The sequence below is a fragment of the Melospiza melodia genome, chromosome 18 (genome assembly GCF_035770615.1).
Source record: "Melospiza melodia melodia isolate bMelMel2 chromosome 18, bMelMel2.pri, whole genome shotgun sequence".
NCBI classification, from domain to species: domain Eukaryota; kingdom Metazoa; phylum Chordata; class Aves; order Passeriformes; family Passerellidae; genus Melospiza; species Melospiza melodia.
Genome location: NC_086211.1, coordinates 3,446,116 through 3,474,042, shown reverse-complemented (window position 1 = coordinate 3,474,042; position 27,927 = coordinate 3,446,116). Strand labels below are relative to the sequence as shown.

General features: G+C 42.5%; 1 protein-coding gene across 2 annotated transcripts; it reads left to right on the top strand.

The window, feature by feature from the left end:
• Positions 1-130: 130 nt before the first annotated feature.
• WIPI2 (WD repeat domain, phosphoinositide interacting 2) lies at positions 131-22,847 on the top strand. Of its 2 annotated transcripts, none has more exons than XM_063171726.1 (12): positions 131-292; positions 8,912-8,994; positions 13,771-13,940; positions 15,096-15,192; positions 15,769-15,866; positions 16,279-16,371; positions 17,161-17,231; positions 17,884-17,991; positions 18,767-18,931; positions 19,965-20,072; positions 21,209-21,339; positions 22,140-22,847. In XM_063171726.1, the coding sequence occupies exons 1-12, from the start codon at positions 219-221 to the stop codon at positions 22,250-22,252; spliced, it is 1,311 nt and encodes a 436-aa protein (XP_063027796.1). In that variant the 5' UTR covers positions 131-218; the 3' UTR covers positions 22,253-22,847. The 2 variants fall into 2 exon arrangements, with proteins under 2 accessions (XP_063027796.1, XP_063027798.1); XM_063171728.1 differs by having other exon boundaries at positions 132-292; positions 21,209-21,306.
• Positions 22,848-27,927: the final 5,080 nt, after the last annotated feature.

Sequence of the window (27,927 nt, the reverse complement as noted above, 5' to 3'; positions counted from 1 at the left end):
CGCTCCCCGCCGCCGCGCGCGCGCAGGCGCGCTGGCCGTACGGCGGCCGGGAGGGCGCAGGCGCGGGGCCGCTCCGCCGCCCGCCGCGTAAACAAGGGCCCGGCGGGGATGCGGCGGGGTCGGGGCGGCCGCGGGGGCCGCGGTTGAGGGGCGCAGCCTTCCGGAGGTGTTTCCTCGTCCTCCCCCCGCCGGACGGGGGTGGCGAGGGCTGTCCCGCCATGAACTTGGCCGGGCAGAGCGGCGACGCCGGTAGCGGCCATCTGCTGTTCGCTAACTTCAACCAGGACAACACGTAAGGGAGGCTGAGGGGGGCGGGCTGAGGGGGCCCGGGCCGGGAAGCGGCAGCGGCCGGGAGGGCCCTGAGGCGGCTTGGGGGGCCCCTGAGCGGGCCTGGCCGCGGGCAGAGCGCGCTGGGGTCTCCCCGGTGCCGCCCCTTCCCGTGGCGGGGAGCGCCGCTGGGGCCGGCCCGTGCCGGGGCCTCGGGGCTGGAGCGGGGCCGGGGTCCCCCGCACGGAGGAGGGCCGGGAACAGCCCCCGGTGCCCTCCGGCTCCATGGAGAGCCGCGGGGACAGGGACAGGGACAGGCCGCTCGTGCCGGGGACACGCGGCTCGGGGGCGGTGGCAGCCTGGTGGCCGCTCCCTCCCCGGGGAAGTTGAGCTCCTGCTTGGGAGCATCGCTCGCTGTTCCTGGGAAGGGGATGGAAGGAGGGCTCCTGCTGCTCCTCGCTGATGTTCAGCCCTAGGAGGGCCTGATGTGCACCCCAGACGTGCAAAGACTTCACCCAAAAGTTCCTCGCAGTTTTCTTATCATACTGTTACTTTATTGGCACCTGCTATGTTGAAGCAGGGAGGCTTAGGCTTGAAGGTGTTTTTATGAGCCCCTGTTACTTTTGGTTTTGATTTAGAGAACAGGCGTTTCTCTGATCCTTGAAGCTGCACTTCCTTGGGCTTGGGATGGCTCAAGCTGCACGTCTCACAAATTACTTAATCACTGCAGCATATTTAGATCAATTAGTGCATATTAGTTTTTATATGGGGTATTATAAAGCAGTATTTTTAGTTTAGGAACTCCCTATTAGTTGGGATTGGAGCGCTGAAGTTCATTTGAAGAAGGATTTGATTGTCTTAAATGCCTGAGAAATGAAACTGGGGAGGGAGTAAGCTTGTACTCGAGAAAGGGGTTTTGTTTTAGGAAGTGAGTAAGAGGAAATGATCTCAGGTTGGCATCACAAAGTGTAGCCCACGTGTGTGGTGGAGGGTTTGTGTTTTTAACAACTCGTTCTTTCTGCAAGCAGCGATATCTTGTCCTCACGAGGGAGATCTGTTCCTGTCGTCAGCAGCTCCTGTAGCACACGGGAGCTGTGAAGGTTATTTCTGCTGGCTGCCAGGCACGGTTACATCACAGCAGGAGAGACTCTGCCTTTGTAGGCTTAGCTGGGGTGAAGAGATGGGCAATTGGAGCTGGATAGGTTTGAGACAAGAGGCTCTGGCAGTAAATAAGTTGTGGTAAATGATGGGGGAGCAGTGGTGCTCTGTGTGTTTGGGAGTAAATCATTATCCCTATATTGATTCAAGGCAGAGACTTTGCAACTGCTTTTGACATTTTTTCAGTGCCATATAGAGCTCATTCTATCAATATAAAATATGCCCAAGTTTTGCTCAGCTACCATTCATTTTTTACCTAATACTGGAAAAAACCCAAGTCATAATAACTAGGGGATTTGTCACCTCTTTCTTCTGCAGTTTATAAGGATCAAATATAAGTTTTTGAAGTTCAGCTCTGTTCTGCAGTGTGGCAGCTCTGCATTTTCAGTTGCACTTTAGCTTTGTGGGGATCTTTATGTACCTAAAGATCCCTGAGTTGTGACCAAAAAAACACTTAATCTCAACAAGAGTTGCAGATTGGCTTGAGAACAAAACCAAGGCAGAAATAACAAGAAAGCAAATACAACATAAACTTATCTAAGTGGGTTTTGGCTTGTACAACTTGAAATCTTTCTTCAAGGAGCATAAAGGTGATTCCTTTATGACTTGGAGTTTATAGGGAGAGAAAAGGGACACCTGGCCAATGATTTTATTCCTCAGTTGGGTGTGCTACTGCACTGCTTTTCCTATTTCATTGTTGTAAATAACAGAAAAATGTTCTTTGATAGCTGGTTTGGGTTTGTGGGTTTTTTTGTGTTTGGTATTCTAATATCCATTGTGTCAATAAATTATATATTTTTTAAAAATATGATTTATGAATAAATCACCTTGAGAATTTTGGTGATGTGTCTTTTACGTGAGACTGACCTGGCCCACAGATATTTGCCATTCCAAGTTTTGGGTTACTAGATCTTTTGTGTCATTTTTGAATATTTATGAATTCAGGTATCTGATGTAGGAATGACAGAAATATCAAAAGGCTTCTGTTCATATTTTTGTCTCAAAATTCTGAGAGTAATTTAAAAGGCCACTTAATTTGAGATAAAATGAGGTGGTTGATGATGTGGAATAATCTCTTACCAACAGTGTCTTGAATAAAACTCCCCAAGAAAAGTAGTAAGTATAAAAGCAGTCTTGCAGATGCCTTTGTGAGCAGCTTCTCAGTGAAACACTTCTCTGATGTGGTAAGTGGCCCAAAGAACCAAGTTGCATTCAAGTTCCTTCCTGAGTAGAATTTAGTGATTATGTACATTCTTTAAACAGAAGTTTATTTAATTTTTTTCTCCTGTTTCTCACCCATGATCTCTCCTAGTTTATTGTTTGAGTGGAGGAACAAGAAGGCAGCAGAGTTTATAGTATACTATAAATATATACTATATATAGTATTATAGTGTATAGAATATATCTACTACATATTCTATATACTATTTTATATACTCTATATATATATATATATACACACACATATATATTTTATATGTGTAGGAGGTCACAGTTCACCAGGTGAGAGGAGCTGAAAAGATCTTATTAGGAAAGCCACTTTCCCCTGCTGGGCCTCAGAAAGCTCACCTGTTTTTAACTTTTACAGGTAACTGGAGCCCTTCTCCAGACAGGCAAGGTAAACAAATGTATATTCTTTCAGGCAGTATATGAAAGGCAAGCTTTGTTTATGTCTGCCCAGTCAGTAGAGCTCACATCATGCTTTAAGGTGCTTCAGTAATTAGAAAAATTGCTGACAGACAAAACTGGAAAATAAATGACATGGGCTCATTGTTGTTACTACATTTAAAGCTTTTACCTTCACCCTAATAAGGTGCCAGTTGCACTCAGGTTTAACTGTCCTGCTTGCCTGCACAGCAGAGCCAGGTCCTTGTCTTAGGAGAAGATGGGGCTTGTTGCTGCTGAAAAGAAGGATCAAGCTAACTTTTCTTTGTTTTATGAAGATTTGGTGATTAGATAGTCTCTCCTGTAGGAAGATGAGCTTCATGGTGGCTCTCAGTCTTGGGAAATTGGATTGCTGGTAGTTAGAATGTTGTCATCACACAAGTTGCTGCTGCTTTTCCCAGCTGTTGCAATCGCTGGTGGCTGAAGCAGATCTCCTCAATCCTGCTTTTTGTCCCTCACTTTTCCCAGACTTGGCTAATATTCATTCATGGATGCTGTGTGTAGGGACATTGTCTCTTGGAATAGTATCTGCATTATTGCAAGTGTTGTCTTGCCTGTTTATGCCACATTGCCCCAAGCTTTATTTACATGAGAGTTTTGAATTACTGGCTGGGGCTGGAACTCTGCCTGAAAACACTTCACCTATAATGCAGCAGAAGCGGTTGCTTTGTGGCTTCTCTTTGATATAATGTTTTCATTAAGTAAAAACCCAGAGAAGGGTATTTTCAGAAGATCTTAGTGTGCTTGTTTTGGACTGAGCCCTTTTCCCCAGTGAATCAATCATTGCACAACTTGGCATCAGTGGCATTCCCTGATTGAGAGGCAGAAGCTCCAGCTTGCAGATCAAAGTGGAGCAACCCATTGGAATTTGGGTGTCCCAACAAAACCAGGCAGTGGAAGCTTGTGGGTGGCCTCGGTGCTAGGTAGGTTTTACAGCTGTAAATCTTGAACAGTGGAGAAAAGCCCAAGTGCAGTTTGTATTACTTCTGGGAAAACTGCTAAAACTGAGCAGAGATAGGTTTATGAAAAATTAAACACCTCACAAACTCATAGAAGCTTTAGGTCTCATAAGGGAAATGCTAATGGATTAGAAGTTTGTGACTTTTTAAGCAAAGCATAACTTCAAGATCCCAAAGCTTGTATGTATCTGTATAATAGCTAAAACTTTCAATATTTAAACTGTTGCACAGGTATTCTTTGGAAGTGCTTACAAATGGTGTTCAGATTCGGTTTGCACTCCACCCATAGAAAATAACCCCACCAAACAGCTTGTGAAATAATGCAAGTGGGCAGAATAGAGAAGTTTTAGTCATCTTTTTTTAAAATAAGTAATTGTGGGACAGCATTTGGAAACAAAGTAGTCACTGCAGATCTGAAAACAAACTTCTGATGAAAGGGGAAGAGGAAACCTTGTGTTTGGACTTCTGAGGAAAACACTGGTGTGTGCCTTATTGGCAAGGGTTTCTTCAGGCTCTGTGTTCATTTATGTGTGGAGCTACACATGAAATGTATCACTCCATGCATTTCTTCTTTCCAGTTTATTTCTGCCCTTTATTTCCCAAATAAATCAGTTTCATTCTACACTGTGAGCAGGTGCTGCTGTCTCTGTATGCGCCTGGCACGCTGTGTCCCAGAAGCTGTATCCTCATTCCCCTATTCTGTGATGTTTGGATCTCTGTAGTAAACTGCTTGTGGTGGGAGGAGCAAGGGTTAGGTGCTGAGCATTCACTCCTCTGCCTTTGTTTCTCCTAGGTTCAGGTGTCCTTCACCCGTGATCCTTGAGGACAGGAGAGCTCTCTATTCCAAGGAGAATTTAAAGCTAAGCCCAGACCCAAAAAAGGAAGGACAGAGCGGCCCCGTAGCTCCTGCCCTCAGGGAGGATAGCTGAGACAGACAAGCTGAGGCACACCAGCGTATGTTGTGTTTCTTGCTGTTGCTGCACAGGGCACAGCAGCCGAGGGGGGCTGGCCAGAGGAACTGTTCTCAATGTGTGACCATTTGGATGGGATTTGGCCCAAGGATAGTGATATTTATTTGGATTATGGACTTTCTGTTGTCCCAGCCTGCATGTGAAGTGATGAGCAGGCATGGTCTCCTTTTGCTGTAGCAGATTTAGGTTGGAGTTTTCTTTTAATACAAGAATAATGGGAAAATCTCCTGTGGGTTGTCAGAATGTTGCTGACAAAAGCACTGAATGTATGAAGTTCTGTATCTCTTTTCCAAAATAATGACCTTTGATATTAAGACATGCCCATGAGATGTTACAGCAGATATTTTGGAGGGGGAAATAAAGCAAGGTACATTTCCTTAGTAATTCCTTAGCAATTCTTATGCCTTCATTGATTTGTCTTTCATTATTATTATTTTCCCTCTCCTCATCATAAGCCAAAATGTTTTGTCTGTGGAAATTTACATTAGTTTTGAAATGAGATGGAACATTAGTATAATGAGACTGTATCATAATGAAAGTAGGCTTAATTAACCAGTTATTTAAAGCAGTAATGACTTTTAGAGTCATGTTTATGCTGCAGCTGCAATTGATTTAATCTTGGAGAGAGCTGCCCTTGTTAGGAACTTTCTGATTAATGTAGAATATTTCTGATTAATAGTTAAGGTCCTCTGTGATATGGAAAGGGAAAAACTGGTTTTCTTCCTTCTATATGTATATTAAAGAAACAAAAGCAAACCTTAGGATTCTAACCCAGCTGAAAAAACTTGTTCCTTTTAAAGAGCCAGAGAGACTGAAGCAGCTGATTTCCCACTTTAGGTGAGTGCACTTAGAGTGAGTGTCAGCATCTTCCAGTGAATGTGTGAAATCTCCCAGCACTGGTTGCTTGATGAGGATAGTTTTAATTATTTATGGTAGTCACTCTTGACAATACTATCAAGATTAATGTAGTCTTGGATGAGTCTGCAGCTTTGTCTCTGCAAAAAGTGGATAAACACAGTTCCATAAATCATGGCTATATTGATAATTTTGTACTGAGGAGACAAGCTTCATGATGAAATAGCTCAGAGCCTACAGTCTAAAGTGTGTAATAGAGGCTGCACATAATAGAGCTAAAACCCCCATGTGTATAGCATAATGTTAGGAAAAAAAAGCCATTTTAGAGAATATTTATTTTATTTTCAATTTCAGTCTCTCATCAGCTTCTGAAAATCAGTGATTATAAAGCATAACACCTATGCTGTAAAAGGAGCTTCTAATAAACCACAGCAGCTTCTTGCTGGCCACTGTCTATCTGAGCAGCAGCTGAATGGCTTATTGATCATATTTCCTCCCCATATGCTTGCACATTTTTGCAGAGGTGAGGTAATTTTGGCTAGGTCCTTGTTTTGTGGATTTGGCCATTTAGATGGCTGTGGATCTTAAGGGCTTAAGTGTAATATCAGTGCAGGGGAAGATGGGAGATTTAAATCACTGTGATTATGCTGGTATAATTCAGCCTAGTGGGTTCTTATTACATATAAAAAGCCTTTTTCCAGTAGTTTCATAAGAAGTAATTTAAGAATACATTTAAAAAAAAAACCAAACCAACAAAGCAAACTCTCCAAAAGCAAGACTGCTGTTCCAGAAGAAAAAGGGGTTATTTTGCAGTTACACTTGTACACTGAAATGGGTTTAATTATCTTGACTTGAACTGCTTTGTGTAAACAAATAATTTGTGACTTCCATCACCTCAATCCTGAAATAAATAACAAAAAACAGTTGTCATGGATGGAAAGGTCCATTCTGTGCTTCTGCATTTTGGGTTCTGCTCAGTCTAATGATTTTTATCATGTACACAATTCATGTTTGCCATTGTCTGCAGCTCATTTGAATGAAGTATAGTCGAAGGGCAAGAAAATTTGGTTTCCTTGCTGCTTTCAGAGATGCTGTCAGTAAAACAGTGATTCAGCAATATTCTGTGTTTAAGGCTGTAAGGACAATTCCGGAATCAGTTCTGCCTAGAAATACAAATAGCTGCTGGTGGGGTTCTGTGTGAGGAAATCATCCTGTGTCTTTTGTGGATCGTTTATATTGCAAGGAGTCTTGTGACTCCACTTATTTTTAACTCTGTGGAGTGCTTGTTTATCTTTGCAAAGTGACAATTCTGGTGTCATTCTTTGTGAAACTTTCTTTTGAGGAAAGCAGTAGATGATATAAGAAAAGCTGACTCAATGCTTTGTTTTATCAAGTTAAAGTTTCAGGGTTTTTTTCTCATAATGTGAGTTTTTGTTGAGTTGTACAGCAAAACCACTGAAGTGTCTTTGATGATTAATCAGATGGAGACTGCTGAACATACTGATTTTGTCTGAAGGAAAATTAAATTCAGTATTTCTAGGGTGACTTAGAGGAGCAGCAACAAAATTTTGTTTTATGATTGCTTCTCTATCTTTAAGCCTAATATGCTTTTTTAATATCTTGGTTATTGAATGTGTGGAATTGAATCTCTTGCTTGCATGGTTCATGTTTTAATTTGAAGGTTTAAACCTTCTCAAACATAATTTCCTAACCAGATTGTGCCAGCTGTATTTTCTTCTAGAAGAAAAGGTCATACCATCCTACAGAAGTTGATTTTGTAGCTTAATTTCAGAGGGTGAACTATATGAGCAGCAATTTTTAATCTTCTGGGTATGCTGAAATTTAAAAAAGACTCACTTTGGAGCCACAAGTGAAAATACAGAAAGAACATGAAATCTGGGAATCTTCATTGTATTCCAAATGCTGTATGAATTGTCAGTGCATCTGAACTGCAGAGAATCATCTTGCTGAGTTCAAAAAGGAATTTTTGGCAGCCTGACTGGCATGGTTGGATTGCAGCCCTGTGTTGAATGGCTTGCCACAATTTAGGGGATCAAAATGGATTTTATTGGAATTTTCCTCCATGCCTCTTGGCAGTAAAAAATATATGAACTATAAGCATACTAATGCACTTCTGTAAAACTGTATTGACTGTTAATTTTCTTTATCTGTGGCATAAAATCATCCTCCAGATGGGGAGGGGAGACAAGAATGAGCCATTGTCTGCTGCCTTGATGTGTAAAGACCTGCAAGACAGGCTAAAGGTTTTTCTAGCTTAAAATTTAAGACCTGCCCTTGACTCTGTCTGGAAAAGCAATTAAATGGTCTGTGAGCTAAGTGTGAAAATTGAGTAATGGAGGAAAGAAGGGGTTTTAGTCAGTTTTTGAATGTTCTGCTATTGTTCAATCTGTTTAACATCAGTCCCTAGCACTTTTTGGAGGGTGCCTCTGATCAAAGATTCACTGTGAGTATTTGTAAGACTGAGACCTGACAGTGGGGGTGCTAGAACATCATCATGTAAAGCCAGAGAAAATGAGAGTTGGCAGTCTTTAATTAGTTTTTTTTTTAATATGAAAACTCTTCTGGGATGCTTGGGGACGGTTACACTGTAAAGAACAAAAATCCCCAGACAGCCCAGTTTGAAAGGTCCTGGAGGTCACCTCTAATGATGAGGCAATGATGTAATTGGTTTGCATTACATTATTCAAGTCATCATCTTCTCTCCACACTAAAGCTTTTAGCCTGTGTGAAGAAATCAGCGGTGAGAATTGGGCAGTAGCTTTACTTTAGGCTGTGAACTCTCATTTCATAAATGTGAAGCAGAATTCCACACCCAAATTCTGTAATTCTGAAGCTGTTTGGTCTAATCAGTATTGAGGAAGCTGTCTGTGTCTGTTATGGCTTTTTTGCACAAACTTTTTATCCCTTTCCTTACTGAGCTAACCCAGCTGGAGGTTTAGAACTGGGTAAGAATCTGTCCAAGGGTAATCACAGCTGATGGAGTTGATGTTCCTGACTGGCTTGTTTCTTTTGCAGGTCCCTTGCAGTTGGCAGTAAATCAGGCTACAAATTCTTCTCTCTTTCTTCTGTGGACAAATTAGAGCAGATCTATGAATGCAGTGAGTATCTTTTTCTTTTTTTTTTTTTCTTTTTTTTTCTTTTTTTTTAATCTCTTTAGTTGGTTTAATGTGAGAAGAATAAGAAATGTTTCACTTTTTCACAGGTTATTTGAAATTGACATAAAAGGAACCTTAAGTGTAAATATCACACAAATATAAAACGGTAATTGAAGACAGGGTAAAAGTGTGAATCAATGTTCTGTATTTAAATTTAGCTGGTATGGTACAAAATTTGGTAGTAGCTGAGACCTCTGCTTTTCTAATAATGTCCAGCCAGGTTTTATAGCAGCTGGGTATAAAAATAATAATTTACTCATGTGAGAGAGTGTCTTTTGGGTCTTTATACTGGCTGTTGGGGCATGGAAGTACTAATATAACCTTATCAATTAAGAAAACAAAGCCTTAATTATTTTTTTATCCTAATATTTTCTGTTAGAAAATTATTCTTTAACATGATAGCTGCAGGCTTGCTCATCCAAAAGGGTGAATAACTCAGATTCCCATAACTTCTCAGTAGTGATCACAGTGGAGTAGGATCTGAGGTGAAATGGAGGAGGCCTGGGGGGAGAAGTGGTGTTCCCCTGTTCTGTCAGCAGTTCACAGACTGCCCTTTTTTGAGATGCTAATAGGTCAGCTATGAGTGCTATGCCTGAGTATCCTTGCTTTCTTGTAAACTCCATGTGAGCAGGTGGTTCCAGTTGCTGTGATGTCAGCACTTACAGTGGGATCCCATGACAGAGCTGTGCTCAGACTCCATTCCCAAAGTGACCTGACCCTGTGGCATGTTAAGTTTGGAAATGGGGTGTGATTCAGATCACCCATTACCTGGGATGACAGCCTGGCTTCTGTACACAGTCAATGGAGAGAAGTAATTGTGAGGCTCAAATTAGGCTGCTGTGGTTGGATTAAATTGTGTTGTAGCTACATCTTCCTATTTGACTCATGGTCTGGTTGTACTGCTTAGTAAGTGGCTTGGACTCCATTTTCTACTGTGGAGTTTATGTACCTGACCTCTGCAGTATGCCAGGCACTTCCAGGGTCTGGCCTGGTGTCACTCCAGGATATTCAGTGCAGATGAGTCCCTGTTACACAAGACACTGAAAAGTATCCTGGGAGGTTGGCTGCACTGGGCAGGACTGCATCTTCTGGGTAGTCCTTGAGAGAAAAAGTACAGCTTGGACAAAGTGCCTTGTTCAAAATCTTGCAAAAGCTGATAAAAGCAGCTGGAGTTGGAATTTTGACCTAATTCCAATCTTGTCTTCAGATTGTTCTGGGTTTTGTGTTGACTTAAACTCCTGGGAATTTTAAGTTTTCTGAGTGTGTGAAAGCTGAGCACAGAGTATGAGGTAACATTTAGTAGAGTGGTTTGGGTTGGAAAGGACCTTAAAGATCACGCAGTTCCCCTATCCCAGGTTGCTCCAAGCCCCATCCAACCTGGCCTTGCACACTTCCAGGGATCCAGGGGCAGCCACAGCTTCTCTGGGCAGCCTGTGCCAGGGCCTCCCCACCCTCACAGGAAAGAATTTCTTCCATAAACTGAACCTGAATTTCCCCTCTATGAGTTTTAGCCCATTACTCTTTGTCCTCTCACTACAAGAAATCCAGTGGTTTGGCCTGTGGAAGCCAGTCTTGGCTAAAAGCAGATAGAAATATTGAGAAGCCTTCATTTTCTTTGTATGAGTCAAATAATTTTCAGTCTTGGACTTGCAAACCACGCCTGTTAAAACTTGATATGAGGGTGGAGGGCTTCCTGTGCATTGGGTACCTCCTTTCCTCAAGGAAAGGTGTTGTGAGGCCTCTCAAACCCGGTGCCTCCCACTTCCCAGTTTAGTTTAAGTGAGCCTAAAGACTTCTTGTGTTGAGTGAGCACTGCTAAGGACCCCTCCTTCTCTTCTGGAAGATTGATCTGACAACTCTTGTGTAGGTGTTAAAACTAAACTGCAGAATATGCCTCAGCTCTCTTGTGCTTGAGAGAAATACAAAAAAAAAAAAGGGAGATTTTGCTGCTCCCATCACTGACTTTGCTGTGACTGCAAATCTGACTCCCTGAGCAGTTGATCCCACTGTAAAAACAAGCATTAGATTGGAGGGTGCTTTAAGGCTTAATGAATGCTTCTAACATGCTCATGTTCTTGGATTAAAAATGGAATAAAGGCACAGCTGATCATAATCTAGCTGGCTCTAACCAGCTCTTGTCTGTGATGCTACATGCTTGTGTTTATGAAACTAATCTTGTTATGTGTTTGCTTGTTCTCCCCTCGCTGCTGATACTTAATTTGTTTTGCAGTTCTTTTTGTTCTTACTCTGTTTTGAATCTGAGTTTCTGGCAATGCTCAGTTGTGTGGTGTAAAGGAGATAATACTAATAGAAAAAAAAAAAAAAAAAAAAAAAAACAACAAAAAACCTGAGTAACAGCATTGCTATAGGGCTTTATTGCTGCTAAGCATATGATTAATTCAGGTCAGCTGAACATAGGATGGGCAGTATAGCCTGGTGCCCTCTTGAATGGCTGCTGTTGGGAAGCATAAATGACTTGGCAGCTGTGAGGAGATTTTATCTCTTCTTCCTGTTCAAGGAAGACAAAGGAGCAGAGGTGCATCCTGTATTTTAAAGTGAATTTAATTAAATGCCCATCACAAAGCCTTTCTTTAAAGGTAACTGTCTGTATTATAGTCTTTGTATGGTGAGACTGAAGGATTATCAATACCTTTGAGGCATTTGGCTTATTGAAATTTTAGTTGTGCTCTTCCCTGAGTGCCTTCCCTTCCCATCAGTGCAGCATAGGACAGCACTATTTCCATATGAATCCCTGCTGCTGTTCCCTTTCTGAAATACCAGTTCTGCCTGCCTGGGAGGATGAGAAATCCCAGAAGCTGTTTCTGCACACTCATCCCTGGATGGGGAAAGAAGCTGTGCCCACCCTGGAGCTGGGAGCAGTCAGACTGTGGGGTTTGGGTCTCTGAGTGCTGGTCTTCTGACTCTTGTAAAAGGATGTCACCATTTTGAAGGACTCCAGGCTTAGATGGAAAGCTGATAACCCATCCTGTAAAATATTTGAGAGTCTTTTATGTAGCTACTCTTATTCAAGGAACATGGACCTCTGCATTTCAAAGTCTCTGCATGCATTTATTGAAGCAGATTTTTGTATTTCTTTTTCATGAGTTTTGTGTAGTATCAGAAAAATGGAGAACAATTCCTTGAAAACAAAGTAATTACTAAAATGCATTATCCTTGTTGCATGAGAAAATTGAATTTTCAAAGCCTCTGTGAGCTGTTATGTCTTCTCTGGAAAAGTACCATATTAAATACAAGATGTAGATAAAAGTCAATTATGTAGCATGGAGTACTGAAAATGCAGAGTGTAAACCTGCTCCTTTTTCATAACTAGGCTGTTTCTCTCTCAAAAAAAAAGTAGGACATTAAATATTTTGTGTTCATTTTCTTGAAATAACTGCCCAGAAAAAGCACTTGGAAAGCTTTTGTGTCCCACACTGATGGCAGTGTCATATACTGAGAATGTTGAACAGAACTTTATTCATGGAATTTCTCTCACTGCCGATGGGAACAGTGCAAATTAATTACTTAATGTTTCTCTTGGCCAAAACAGAAGCCTTCAGAAACAAGCTCTTTTGGGTTGGTTTTTTTTTTTTTTTTGTTGTTGTTTTTTTACTGGCAGTTTTATGGTTTGGAATGTGTTAAGCATTGAGCTAATCCAGAAGCTGACTCCTGAAAAATTTGTTTTGATGGATCGAGGCCAAAGGCTCGAGTCACTTCTCTTGATTGGGTTCTGTAATCAAAGGGCAGGTGTAGCCAGTGGCTGTGAAAGAGCTGCAGAGCATTGTAAAACTCTCTCCAGCTTCTCACTGCCCTGAAAAATGTGTCCACTGTGTTCCTGGGGTTTTGGAAAGGAGTTTATGGGATGGAGATGCCAGGACAACTGGTGGTGGGACTTGGCCTCCTGCCAGCATGGTCCAGTGATGTGCTGTGATCAAATGCTCTGAAATCATCTTTGCCAGAGATCCTGGACTCTCCCCCCTCCTGCTGTCTCCTCACACAGGGATTTGTGTTCCTCCTTTGCTTTCAGTGCTCCCATAGCAGAAACATTTGGCAAATCTGATGTTTTATGGCTCTGCATGAATGCTGGGCAAATTGCTTTTAGGGTCTGTCAGGTAAAGATGGTGTGTGTGGAAATGCTAATTGGTGGCTGCAGCAGTCTTGTGGCAAATGAGTTTCACCAGCTTCTCTGAGTTCTGTAACCTTTATTTCTTCATAGAGGGGTAAATGGAAATACCAAGGGTTTGGGTCATCAGAAACCCTTTCAAGCATAATACAGCTTTAAAAAGAAAACCCAAACATGCACAGAAAAAAAGCCCAAAACCTGTTTGCTTTCCTAGATTTCTGCAGAGATAAAAGAAGACTGTAAAATTCTGGAATTTTACAATTTTCTGGGTTTTGTATCTTTGGGATTTTTTCTGGTGGATTCTGGACATGGGGAGTAGACGCTGTTCTGAAACGTAAACTTGTGTGTCGCCTTGGGAAAGGGGGAGGAAATCTTTGGAAATCATCACTCACTGTGTAGATTTTCTGTTTTAACAGCCTATCCCACCCTGACTCTGAGCTGTCATGGCAGAATGTTTGTGGTGTTAAACTGTATTTTTACATAGACTGAATCTACGATTCTGTGATTTGCTTAGACAATATTTCCTGTTGATGTGCATCATTCTTCTCCCCTGAAATGTCCCTCTGTATTTTTCCCTCGTTCCTGTGATTGCTCAGCTGACACAGAAGATGTGTGCATTGTGGAGAGGCTCTTCTCCAGCAGTCTGGTGGCCATAGTTAGCCTTAAAGCTCCACGCAAGCTCAAAGTTTGTCACTTTAAGAAGGGGACAGAGATTTGCAACTACAGTTACTCCAACACCATCTTGGCTGTCAAACTCAATAGACAGGTGAGTAGTGGTTCTGCCTAGGTGGAAATGTGGGAAAAGGGGTTGTGGATCTTACACTAGCCCTTCATTTAGTGACAGAATTGCTATTTGAAATTTAGTAGTGCTTTTCCAAGTGTGCCTTGTGTATGGCATCTCAGTACTTCTATTTGGTTAAGTATTTTTGCTTCTGTGTTTATATATTTACTTGGGGAAATACCCTGAGTAAGCTGGGCATGCTTTGAGTAGGAGGTTGGACTAGAGACCTCCTGAGGTCCCTCCCAGTGTGAATCATCCTTTCATCCTAATCTGAAAGTATGTGAGACTGACACTTTCTCTTCAGGTCAAAATTTAAAGTTATCTATTTAATTGTTATGGTTGCAAGTGCTGCTTGCTGAATTCCTCTCAAAAAATAAAATCTAAAACTTGTCACGCAACTGGTGAATTTTTAAGCACCTGGAAGCATAGTTTGCTATATGACTAAATCATTAGTAGGCTCTTCAGCAAGTACAGACTTCTCTGTCTTTAACCAGTTCATTCAAACTAGAGAGAGTGGCATCTGGAGGAGAAAACCTTAATGTCTGACTTTGCCCCCAAAAAATGAGCGTGGGAGGAGGGGTTTCCTGTTTAAAGTCATGAGAGAAAGAGTGGGTAATTTGATTTCTGGCACAGGGAGTTAGTGTAAAATTAGTAATGTCTAATTAGTCATCCACATGTAGTCTGCAAAGTAAATGAGATGATGAAGAACTTAGTTTAAAGAAAAGGCCATTCACAAATGATTATGAGTAAGTTATAGGCTTTATGAATGGTTAAAAAGTCTTGTCTGTTTTCTCTGTTTAGCAAAAGCAGAAAGTAATTTCCATTATTTCCACATGTAAATTGGTTCAGAATAAAAATTAAGGGAAGGTTTCTGGCTTGCTGACTTAAACTAGTAATGGGAATGTTTTCAGTTTGCACTGGTGAGGTTGAGGGAAGTGGGGTGCAGTGTTTGTGTCAGGAGCTGGATCTTGTGTATCTTGTGTCAGATTCTTACTTCTCCCCATCAAGTGGGTACAACTTCTCTATTGGAAGAGAAGTTGTCCCCACCTATTGCATTTTGGGATAGAATTTTTTTAGGATTGGTAAATCCATATGAACTCCGTTTCCACATCACCATTTTGTCCTCTTTCCCTTTTCTAGAGGCTGATAGTATGTCTGGAAGAGTCTCTTTATATCCACAACATACGAGACATGAAGGTATTACATACAATCAGGGAGACACCTCCCAATCCTGCAGGTAAATGTGATGGTAGAATCAGCAGAACTCTGAAAAATGCTTTCTGTGTCAGTGTATGAGGATCTCTACAGGGAGCTGTGGTGCTGTAAATTCTGCTTTCAAATACAATAACAAATATGAGTGTTGTCTGAAAGCCTACATGTTGGATCCAGCTGAGAACAAGTAGCAGACTCTGCCCTAAACTGCATCTTCCCAGTTATTTGGTCTCCTGGAGTGGATGTGTTGAAATGTTAGAAAAAAAACAGGAGAGATAAAAGCTGGATTTTGACAGCACTTGGTGTAGTTAAAGACTTTGTCAGGTTAATGCTTTAGGAGTCATGGCAGACATGGGAGGTTCTACTGTTTAATCAGTTATTGTAACTCTCTTGGTATTATTCCTTTTCTGCATTATATTAAACAGACCTATGCTAAATAGTAGCATATATTGCAGGTTAACTCTGAGATTACTTATCTTTGTTTCTATTTCTCTTGAAAATTTGAGTAATTTTTGTGACATTCAAGCACAGAATCAGGAAGTTTTACTGCATAAGTCCTGGAATTTTCCTGTTTCTAATTCTGTTTCTGCATCCCTTCTAGGGTTGTGTGCTTTATCAATAAACAATGATAATTGCTACCTGGCTTATCCAGGAAGTGCAACTATTGGAGAAGTACAAGTCTTTGACACCATCAATCTGGTAAGAATCTTTGAATGCTGTTTCCACTGCTAAAGATGCAGGTTTTGAAAATGACTTAACTTGCACAGAGAGGAATTACTGGACACTTAGGTTTCTGTGGAACAGTTTGCAGCATCTCTTGCTTCACAGAATATCAGCAAAGAAAATACAAGTGCTGATACTAGATTTGATTGAGTAGAATTGGGCAAATGGGTGGAACCAAGTAATTTCTATTTGAATTGTCTTCCTGCTGCTTGTACTCTCTATGTATATGCTTCAGTGATAATTTCATGTACTTAGTTACTGAAAAAAATATTGAAGCTGTTGTCCAGAAATTAAGAACTGTATTTGTCTTGAATGTGCTTAAATATGCAGTCACATGCAGCTTTTAACCTGTACTGTTCTAACGTTCTCTTTTATTGATTCACTGCAGAGAGCTGCCAATATGATCCCAGCTCATGATAGTCCCTTGGCTGCTTTGGCATTTGATGCAAGTGGTACTAAACTTGCCACAGCCTCAGAAAAGGTAAGGGAGCTTTTGATTGCCTTGCTAACAGCGATAAAAATCAAATTTGTCATTAAGTATTTTAAGTGTGCACAGTTCCATGTGCAAGTGCCAGGAAAGAAGGCTTACAGTTAAAATGGGAAATCTAAGTTAAGATCTGTTAATGATATTTGACGCAATTTCCATGCTGTGAAATGTTGGATAATAGGGTTATTTAAATAAAACATTTTAATCTGGCTGTAATTAGGGCAGTCCTCTGAGTGTTTCTCCCTTTAGTGCAGGATACTTAATAGGAATTAGTTGTCTTGTTTTGATGCTGTCTTCCTAATGAAAACAAGACAGTTAAAATCCAGATAGAGAGAAATGCCTTGCTAGTCTTTGGCATGTGATGACAAATTGTTCATGTAATGTGTGTAAATTAGAGAGTCTGAAGCCTCTGCTCTTTGAGTAATAAGCTTCGACTATAAAGGTATAACTGATTGCACCTGATAAAGGCACAAAGACATCCAAGTGATTGCACTCGTGGTACTTGTCTAGTGTGCTGGTTTTTCATGATCAAGTATGATAAGAAGGGCTGGTCTTGATGCACAGCTTGTTCTCTGCATTAGTAGCTCCCACCTCTTGTTTCTGTACTCTTCAAACACATTCTACAAAACAAGCTCCATAAATACTTCATGTAGTATCTGGGCTGCATCACAGCAATGAGTTAACAGCAAAGTGGTTTGCTGCTTCTGATTGTGCTCACTAGAGCTAGTAATAATGAATGAACTTGAAATGGAAAATTATCTGTTTCTGGTTTTTTCTTTGCAGGGGACAGTAATAAGAGTGTTTTCCATTCCAGAGGGACAGAAACTCTTTGAATTCCGAAGGGGAGTGAAGAGGTAAAGTTCAGCTGGGTTAATTACCTGATCCTCATTCCTTATGGTTGATTTCCAGTATGTTCAGCAATTGAGCTGGCATCCTGATTTTTTTTGCCTGTTTTCATCTTCATTCATCCCTGCATGTATGCTTATAACACTTTCAGCTTGAATGTTTTCCAATTTCCTTCCTTTGGACTTGACTATTCTATAAATCAATCCTGTCAGAATTGTACTCCCTCTTGCCTTTTAAAATTTATTGGTAAGGGAACTTGTTTGAAGTGGGTCACCTTTTGCAGGATATATTGTATTCTGATGGAAATTGGAGGCAGTACATCTAATATTCTTACTCTCTTCTAAATCCTTCTAATGCTGTGGCCAGTGATAGCCATTGGTGTTGTGGTTTGTGGCAGCAGTAACTCTGCTTCTGCTGTACTTTATACAGGGTAACACTGAGTTCAGATGGTTACTAATTGATCCCATATCTGGTAAACATCAGAGCTGAGCATCTTTAGTCTTATGCTTGAATAGCTTCAAGAAATTATCAGAGAATTCAGAATGCTAATTGAAGGGTGTTTTTTGTTACTTGCAAAGTAGTGGTGACTTTAGAAATCTTCTTAACTAAGCCAAATAGTTTGACTTTCTTGTGTTTCTTCTCTTTTTTCTTTTTTGCCAGGTGTGTGAGCATCTGTTCATTGGCTTTCAGCATGGATGGCATGTTTCTGTCTGCATCCAGTAACACAGAGACGGTGCATATCTTCAAACTTGAGACTGTGAAAGAAAAGTAGGTTTCAAAGGTGCCTTAGAATTTTTCAAGGAAAAGGATTAAAAGTTCTGTACTCAACACAATGAGTTCTCAAAAGTGTGGACAGACTTCTTTTGAACTTCTACTGTAAAGTAAAGGGCATAAGAAGTCACTTATGAATCAGCAACTGCAGCTGAGCTGTGTACTGTTCTCCCACTGAGTAGAAAAGGTGTTTTTCTGCCAAAGAGAACTTGGCCATCCTTCACAGAGGAGTGTGGAGCAGTTTTAACATTTTCAGTTACGTTTGTTTCACCTCCTCTGACATCCATATGGGGAGAGCTATGTCATCAATGCCTTCCAGCTGCATACAGGGAGCTTTAAAAGACACCAGGTTATAAAATCTTCCTATTTATGATTTGAGAGGACAGTCTTAATTCCATTTCAGTGGAAGTTATTGGAAACAATTATTTGCTTAGTGATAAACAGATTAATAAAATCCTGAAGCATAATGCTTTCCAGTAGATTCTGCTCTTGTGTAATGAATGTTATAAAATGCAGTCTTATATGCAGAAGTATCAGTTTACAATCAAACATGCTTAAATAACAGGCTGAGGGTATTGGAGGACACATTTTGTCCTGTTGTATAAATGAAGTGTGGTAGAATTCTCAATTAGTTCTTTCTGAATTAGTATTAATTATTTCTGAAGATAAATAGCTGCTTAATATCTTTTAAAATAAAATGTTTTCAAGTGTTTACACACTTTTCTCTCTAAGATGAAGGCAAAGTGGGTGACTTTTCTCTTCTGACTTGTAGACCTCAGGAAGAGCCTACAACCTGGACAGGTTACTTTGGAAAAGTGCTGATGGCCTCCACGAGCTACCTGCCCTCTCAAGTGACAGAGATGTTCAACCAGGGCAGAGCCTTTGCTACAGTCCGTCTGCCCTTCTGTGGGCACAAAAACATCTGTGCACTTGCCACGTGAGTACAGCAGGGAGCCTGCACTGCCCACCCTGCTGGGCTGCTTGGGCTCTGGAGAGGCTGCACAGCTTCATCTGCAGCAGAGCCCTGCTCACCTGTGATCATTCCAGTTTAAGAGCAACATGGCAGAGCTAACACCTCTCAGTCCTGTGAGAGAAGGAGGAAAGGGCATAATATTTAGATATATATGGATAGGAATAGCCCATTTCTAAGTGTTGTTTAAAGATGTCTTTTAATTTTGAAGCAAGAATATTGAGAACAGACCCGTGGGCTTTTATGGCATTTGTTTCCATTAGTGCTATGGGGAGTGATGGTGTATGTTGTTAGTGAATTGCAAAATTAGGCAATCCAACCTAACTATTAAAGAAGTCTTTGAAAGCAAGTTCATATAATTCTTGTCTCTAAAACAGCATAGCATTCATTAAAGTTAATTTTGAAGACTAAATCTAATCTTTTATTCTGTCTTCCTCAAAAGCAGGTCCCATTTGGCACAGCTACCAAAGTAATAAGCTGAGCAGTAGTAAACTTACTTTGTGGGGGTTTTATAGTTTTTATGCTAAATTGACTTAATGTCTGTACTCTCACTCCTCTGATCTCAAAGCACCCTTTAAGCAATAATTAAGCTTTGTAACATTTCTCAAATAAGTAAATCCTTCCCGTTAGAATATTTGTCTCTGGAGGTGCACAAAGCTTGATAACAGGATGGTAACTTCTGAATCTGTTTTACTGAGTTATATGTAATTGCTTGATTCCTGTGGCATCCTGTTAGCCCCAAAATGTGGTTATGCTATAAATCTTTTACACACAGCTCTTTCCTGGGTGCTCTGACTGTTAACAGCATTCCTTGTCCAGGAGCTAAAGTGTGGAAAATAATGCCTTAAAGTCATAGAATCATTTAGGTTGGAAAAACCCTCTGAGACTTAGACTAAACATTAAATCATGGGAAGGGAGGAGAGCATGCTTTCTTACGTTATTTAATAATCTTTTATATAATAATCTGTTATTAAATAACTTCTGCTCTCAACCTTTCTAGAATCCAGAAGATCCCTCGTTTGCTGGTGGGAGCTGCTGATGGGTATCTCTACATGTACAACTTAGACCCCCAGGAGGGAGGCGAGTGCACACTAATGAAGCAGCACAAGTAAGTCCATGTTAGCTGAGAACTGTTGCATTTTATTTCCTCTCAAAATCCAGTTTCTTCTCAAACTTAGTTTTGTTCTGGAAAAGTCTAACTTAGAACAGCTCATTTCTTCAAAGTAATCTTTTTCCAGACCTGTGACATGAATGAGTAATTTCAGAATCCCCCTGAGCCTTCCTTCCAGGTATCCCCTACAGCAAGCACCGCTTTACCAGCAGAAACTGAGCCCTGTCCCAGTGCAGGGAGGGATCAATCGCTGCCTCTCTGTGCTCCTGTTTCCTCTTGGCACTTTGAGTTGAGTTACTTAAACAAGAATTTGAAACGTGTGACACCGTCCTCTTCATCAATAAATGAAGTGGTTACAAACATGAGAAAAATCTTACTCTGACTTCACAGAGGGGAAACTGGCCTATGAAATTATCCCTGTTCTCTCTCTGCTGTTGTCCTTATTAAACTTCCCTGCATATAGGCCAGGCAGGTGTTCTGTAATAGTACTGTACAACACTTGAGAAATAGGACAATGCAGTTTCTCAATAAGGGTTGGCATGAAAAGCCAGAGTAATACAGTCAAATTACTTGATCAATCATGGAATTAAAGATAATAACTCGTGATGATAATTCAGGTTTGCAGCTTTGGTCAACCTACAATTATGGTCAAAAATCATACATTTATCTGAACATTTGAAGACATGACCTCTGGTTAAAGATGAAGTGAAACCTCATAGAGGGAAGCCTTTACCAAGTTGTTAATCTTTGAAATGCTCTAACACTTTCTCTAAATGGCTTTCTGGTGTCTGTGTCAGAAGCAACCGTTTGTGTTGTGACAGAGCTCAAGATAACTTAAAATATTGCTGATTGGGATGGGATTTTTTAATCATGCAGTCTTGTTTTGAGTCTTCTTTTCCTGCTATGAGCTACTAGGATTTAGATCCTGATGCTGATGAGTCTTCAGAGAAATACCGAGGCTTGTCAGGTGCTTTCTAGCCAGGCCTCTGGAATAGAGGCACCAAGTTCCTCCTGTTGCATTTCCACATACATTATTCTTGCACACCAGATGAAATATGTTGCTGTAGCTGCCAGCTCAAGCTGCTTTGTGCCCAGGCAGATCACCTCTCCAGCTAACCCCTCTGTTCTGGCAGACTCGACGGCAGCATGGAGCCCGCCAATGAAATTCTGGAGTCTGCGTCGCACGACCGGCCCTTGGTAGCGCAGACGTACAGTGCCGCTGTGACTAAAGGTACATACGTGCCTTCCTCACCCAGCAGGCATGGTAAGGAGAAGGCTGGGAGTGGGGCAGGGAGCACCTCTGCCTGTTGCTTCCTTCTAGATGGCTGCGTGAGCTGGTCCACGGCCGCACCGAGCTTTGCGTAACCGCACGCGCGAGGTGGAGCCTCGGTGAGCAGTAGGAAAGGAGCACTCGTGGTGTGCAGTAGCTTTCTGTAGATGGGCCGCTTGTCTTTGCTGCTTTCTGGGTAGAATTTTGGCTTGAGTTGTGGTTGATGGCTGTAGTGATAGTTTCGGTATTTGCCATGTGGTTCTTGAGGCAGTTCTGCACCCAGGCCTTGTGCAAAGCATCTGAATTATAGCAGTGCTCCATTTTCTAAAAAAATTTTTTATAAAAGGTTAATAAATGCTCCTATTGTTCCTTTATGGGAACAGTGACCTTTTAGCCTGATTCACTGCTCTCATAAATCAAGAGGATGAGAACTTGGTTAATGCTGCTGCTGTCCAAGTCAGTGGAGCTTTTGCCACATCTGGCACCTCCCTGCAAAGGGAGGGCAGTCAGCACATGCCAACGTCTGCACTGCACTGCATCAGTGGAGGCTGAAAACAGTAGCTGCCCAAAGCTCCAGTATGCATTGCACACACAGAGGAGTTTAATTTTGATCATGATCTGCTCTTGGCTTGGAGAAACAGAGTAATGAAACAGAGTCATGATAAAAACAAACATAGGGTGGCAGTGAAACTATTTGAAGTAATGCCTGGTACTTCAGCTCCACTCATTCACTCGGGATCCAAGCCTTAGTTTGTTGCTGCTGATTCCCCAACTCCTTGTTCCTTTCTCTCCAGCCTATACAGATGACCTGGGTGCTGTGGGTGGAGCTTGCCTGGAAGATGAAACCAACTCACTTAGATTGGATGAAGACAGTGAGCATCCCCCCATGATCCTTCGGACAGACTAAACTTGGACCTGTGAACTCACTCCTGAAGCAGAGAACACTGGCTTGATGTTTCCTGAGGAATCTCGTGTTATGCTGCTATGAACTTTGACATGAGTTGGGAGAGAGGATGACAGACTCTTACAGTTTTAAGTCGTAGCTGTAGTTCTAATTCTATACAATTGGAAAAATATATGGTTTTCAATTCAGTGGCTTTTAATCTTGCTTATCTATTTTAGCTGTGTTTATTTTTTTTTTTGTTGCCAAAACCTGCTGTTTGTGCAGCCCTCAGAGCCTACTTAGCTTTGCATGCATTCATGTGCCAAGCAAGCATAGGAGGGGGAGAGAGAGAGAGAAGCCACTTTATAACAAACTCAAGTTTGTATTTTTTTTATATATGTATATAATATTTAGCCTATATAAGGAAGGAGTCGAGAAGTGGTTCTGGAAGCTGAGACAGTTCTGCACTGACAAAGGTCCAAATGGGTTCCTGTGCATGGGCTTGCAGGCATACCTAGTGACTGACATGCAACCTCTCAAATGCAATGGCCTGTTTTTTTTGGGTTCTCCCTTCCCTTTCCTGGACCATTTTGTTAATTAAAATTCCTTCTGAATGTTGTGTATTTGTGGGACTGTTCTGTTTGTTGGGATGGAAAACTGGAAGTGTTTCCCTGCTTAAGGATATAGAATTTAGAAAGTGCCTTTACAGGGAAGGAAAGGAATTGCTGCAGGAAGAAGAGCTAGAATGAGGGAAGGATTGTTGGAGAATCTTGTCTGTACACCTTTGGTACTTGGGTGTCTGTAGCCTGTGGTGGCTGATAAACTTGTGGGTTTTTGAGAAAAGACTTGGAAAGCACTTTCTTTCTTTCCTGTAGATTGTCCTGTTTTCTTGGCAGAGTAGCAATAACCTTTTTTTATACCTTTGTGAATTATCCAAAGCAAGGATTCTGTCAGGCTGGAGGGAAGTCCCTGTAGGGTTTGGCAGCCCCACTCTATAAACAGCCTTAAGGTTTCTTGCTGGAAGGCTCTCAATTCCTGCTTCTTCTCAGTCTGGGGCTGAGTAGCCTGCTGTAATGGTGAAAGTTCTTGATTTTTTTCCAGATTCTGATGTAAATATAAATGATTTTGAAAATTTAATTTACTTCTGGTTTCTCTACTGCTACATAACAATGCTTTTCTTTCTGTTTTTCTTCCCATTCCCCCTCTCATCAGAGTACCTCTTATAGATACACTCAAGGACTGGTGTAGTTTCTTTGGCAGTTTTGGAATAAATCCTTGACTGCCCTGACACTGACTAGGGCTTTCCAAGGCTGAGCAGTGCTGCAGACTATTTTTAGGGTTGTAATGTGCCTTCTCTTAAGTCTTGGATAACAGTTATTGAGCAAGTGATTAGTGAAGTACTTGGTGAGTGTTACTTCCCTTTGCCAAAACAAGCCTGCTTTGCCTTCTGTGTAGCAACGTGGGTTGTTTCCTTTCCCTCTACTGACTGCTTGCAGAGAAGTAAATATCAAGAGAGGCAAGGCAATTGCAGCTCTTAAGAGGAGGACAGAGGCTGAGTGCTCCAGCTGTGTGTGAACTCCCTACCACACCAGGCAGTGATGTTCTTCTAGGATTGGTACATGAACAAGTCTTCCCTGGAGCAGTAGCAGGCAGTGGGCTCTGTCCCCAGAGCCCTGTGTGGGCAGATGGGATTCCCCTGCCTCTAAAGGACAAAGGAGGAGGCAGCCCCTGCCAGGAGGGCTCTGTCAGGGAGGCTGCAGTGAGTCCCTGTCAGTGGAAGGTGTTTGTACACAAGTGTGTGTGGGAGAGAAGGGATCAGGCTTGTTTATTCACTGCAAACCCTTGACTGTCCTAAGTAGTTGGTTGGAGTGGCTTGTGGTGTCCTCTCCAGAGCCCAGCACGCTCCCAGCAAACCCCTGAGTCATGCTGAAGCCTCACTTGGTCTCTTGACTTTAAGGTCTGGCTGACAACTCAATTCCATGGTCTGCAGTTAGTTATTTCTATTCTGCTTTACTGCTCTCAGCTTTGCTGTGGTATTCCAAGCTGCAGAGTGAAACACAAGTCTTGAAGTAAATTTAAGCTCAGTGAGCTTTGCTGGCAAACTGAACCACCCAGGAGATGTCTTCTCATTCCAGACTGAAGCTGGTTCACATTCCTGATAACATCCTTGGAGGTTTGGCCTAGACTCCACAAGCACAGTTAGCAGTAAACATGCACCAGCAACACAGGTCTGCTAAGCACACAAGTTTTACAACTCCTGAGTGTGACAAAGGCCATGTTACACCCCTAAATGTAATTACTAACTTTACTGTTAAAAATTGAGATCATTTATTGTACTAATTTTATTCCCTTCTTAATTTCCATACCTTATTTTCCACGGGTGAGTAAGAGATCCCATATTCACTGTATTTGTGTCTTCCATGTGCTGTAGTGTTTTCCTGCTCCTGAGCCACACACTGTGGAATTGCTGTGCCCTACTTGGTTCACTCTTAAATAGAAGCTGAAAGCCAGTTAAAAGTATCTTCTTGCTGTTGTAACTGAGAAAATCTTTTTGTAGAGCAAAAATATTAATGTTCTGAGGCTAGTGAGCAGCTAGTAGGGTGGAGCAGGTTGTTTCTGGTCCCCACTGGCTGTGTATTTAAGAGTGGTGACAGTAGTTTAATTGCATGAGGATATAAACTTTTTCTCAGATAAAACATGAGTGATGTAATTTCCCTGTGATGGCCTTAGGCCCTCAGTAACCACCCTGCTGTGGTGTGCTACCAAAGCTAGAAGCCTTTCAGGTTGGGGGTTTATCCCAGTGACACAAAGATATATTTCTATTTTTTTTTTTCTTTAAACATAACCAGAAATGCTGTTTGCAGCTGCATCCTCTCCTGAGTGTGGAGCATGTGATTGCACTGTTGTTCTCTGTGAATCAGGTGGTGTCTAAACATTTCTGTTCTGATGCTCTGACAGACCCAGGGCAAGCCAAGGAGGCTCGAGGCCTGTGCTGTGGCCACAAGCTCCTGGTCACAGGGTATGGGAACACCTGTGCAGTCCCTCTCAGTGCAGACTGACCTTCCTTGCAAGGACAGTGTTTGTTCTGTACAGCCTGTCTCTCTCTCTCTCCATGTGGGCTGCACCTCTTGATAGCTTTTAACTCAGTGGAGGGTTGAGGCGGAGAACTGAAACAACCAAAGCTGGGGAGGGGGGAACACTGAAAAACTTGGAATCCTAAACTCAGGTCTTAGCTTGCAGTGGGATGAGTTCCCAGTGAGTACCGTGGGGAAGGAGCTGTTTCTCTTGATGTGCAAATGGGCAGCGAGTGCAGGTCCTCGCTGCTGTCTCGACATCTGTCTGTTTACTCTGTATTCAAGTTCTGAGGCAGAAAGCTTTTATCTGCCCTGGTCTCTTCTTATGTCACTGTTTCCAAAATACAAGTGGTAGATACCAATCTAGCAGTTAAAAGGCAGGGCCTGGCAGAGGAGGAGGAGGAAGTAGAAAGCATCAAGAGGTTGGTAAAAGCTGTTTGTTCTGGTGCCCTGTTGGACGAGATGTTGGCACGAGTGAGTGCTCCCTCTGGGATCAGGTGTGTGCTTGTACCTTGCTGCTCTGGGTCCTGCACGGCGAGTTTCTTGGCTGTGTTCTGCAGAGGTGGTGGCTTTTCAAGTCTGCCTGAATGCAAATAAATACCTGAGAAGATCTTTAATGCAGTGGCAGGTGTCTGCACAGAGGGAACTTGGTCTGACCTGTGTGGAGCAGTGAAAAGGGAGGAGTGAGCGGAGGAGCCTGGGCTGGGTGAGCGCTGAGCCCGAGCACAGCACTCTCTGTTACATCCCATGCTGTGCTTTCTTGGCTCCAGTAATGGCATTAGCACCAAGCAGCATGCAGTAGGACAGTAGGAGTTCTTTCCCTGTGGGTTGCTGAGCTGTTCAGTATCCCACTGGTGTGTGCAGATGCTCCACTGCTGCTTGCAGAGCGACGGGAGTCTTTGTCCAAAGCGTTGGTGGGGATTAATCACTGCAGAGGTTTGGGAAGTTTTATTCTGTGCTCCAGCTGTCCTGGCTAACAGTCAACTTCATTTAACCTGTTAATATCTGAGAGCAAGGCCCGAGTGTCTTCTCCACATGTGGAGAGCAGGCCTTTCTTTTCCTGGAATCTGCTGGCCTCTGAAAGGCTTGCAATGAAGAAAGCATGGCTCTGACTGTAAATAAATCCTTTCAGATTCCAGTTGTACAACCAAAGGAATTCAGCAAATTCCTATTTTTCTAATCATGACATGCCTTCATTTTAATGCTCTTCTGACTGGCAAATCTCATCTTACACTGCTTTGAAAATAACGGGCAAGAAGTTGTAATTCTGGCTTGCAAACAGCTGCCCTTGTGCTCCTTACAGGTGTCAGTGCTGTGGCTTTGGCCATGTGGCTGCAGGGACCCTGCATGTGTCCAGCTCAGGAGTGGGGAGTTCTCCCCAAACCTGTAGCTCTGGGTTTCTGTGGGGTGTTGACTCAGCCCTAGGTCTGCCTGGATCTATTTGCTCTTGCATTTGCTTCCTTACCTGGAGAAATCCCTGCATCCTGCAGTGCTCACTGACTGTTTGGTATCTGTGTCGATAAGTGGAAAAATCTGTCTAACATTCCACCTCACCAAGTGTCTGGCTCTCACTGCTAGCCCGTCGCTCTTTGTAATTTTATAACTGCCTAAGAAATTAAATCTGTGTTGTGATAAGTATTCTGTGTCTTCTTCCTTTTGTTTGCCACTTGGAGATGGGATAAGATCAGGGTAAGGCTACATGGCCCAAACAAAACAGCAGCAGTTCTGAGCCCTCGCTCTCAGCAGTGCTTTGTAGCTGCTCTGCACAGACACTGTCAGCTTGGGCTTTGCAGGGAGTGGGGAAAGAAAAAGCTGAGTTTTTCCTGGCACATTTTGCTTGCAAATGTAATTTTCCCTCTTGTTCCTCTTTAAAGCTTCTCTTCCCAGGATTGCATTTGTGTATTTTTCTCATGCTGCTCAGGTGAGTTTGATAAGTGCCTTTATTCCTTTTTTTTCCACGGGATGCATCTCAAGCAGTGCTTTCATACCCAGCCCACTCCCTGTGCTGTCGCTCCAGGCTTGTTGCTTCTCTCATTCAAGCCCTGGAGGAAGATGTGGAGCGAGCTCTTGCAGATGGGAGAGGAGGCAGCTCCTGCTTCTGAATCCTTCCTCCTGCAAAGCAGCGACGAGAGCTTTGATCGGGGTGGACAAGAGGAGCCAAAGCCTTTCTGCTGTTGCTGGCAGTGTTGGAGCACGCAGGATGAGATGAGGGTGAGGCTCTCCCCGTTCTCCTGTGTCGTTTCATGGTGAGGCCTCGGCTGAGGAGCTGCAGGCGCCGCCTCCCCGATCCAGCTCTGGAGGGCAATGCTGCCCTGTCGCTGCTGCTTTGTGCCTCCCTTTGCTCCAGGCAAAATCGGCTCTGCTCGCTCTGATGAGTGTCTCTAAAGTGTTCACTCGCTGCTGGTGATGTTTCCCTGTCTCCTGCCTGGAGCAAACTGAAGATCTGAGCTGGATTCAGGCAGTGGCAGTGACTTCCATTTGCTGTGGTGATGCCAACAGTTCCTCTGTCCCCTGTGTCCCAGGTGGATAAAATCATCCAGCCCCGCTGATGCTTTGGGAGGTCCAGCAGCCCCTCTGCTCCTGCCCTAGGGGAGCAAAGCAGAATATTCTCCAGTAAGGAAGGGG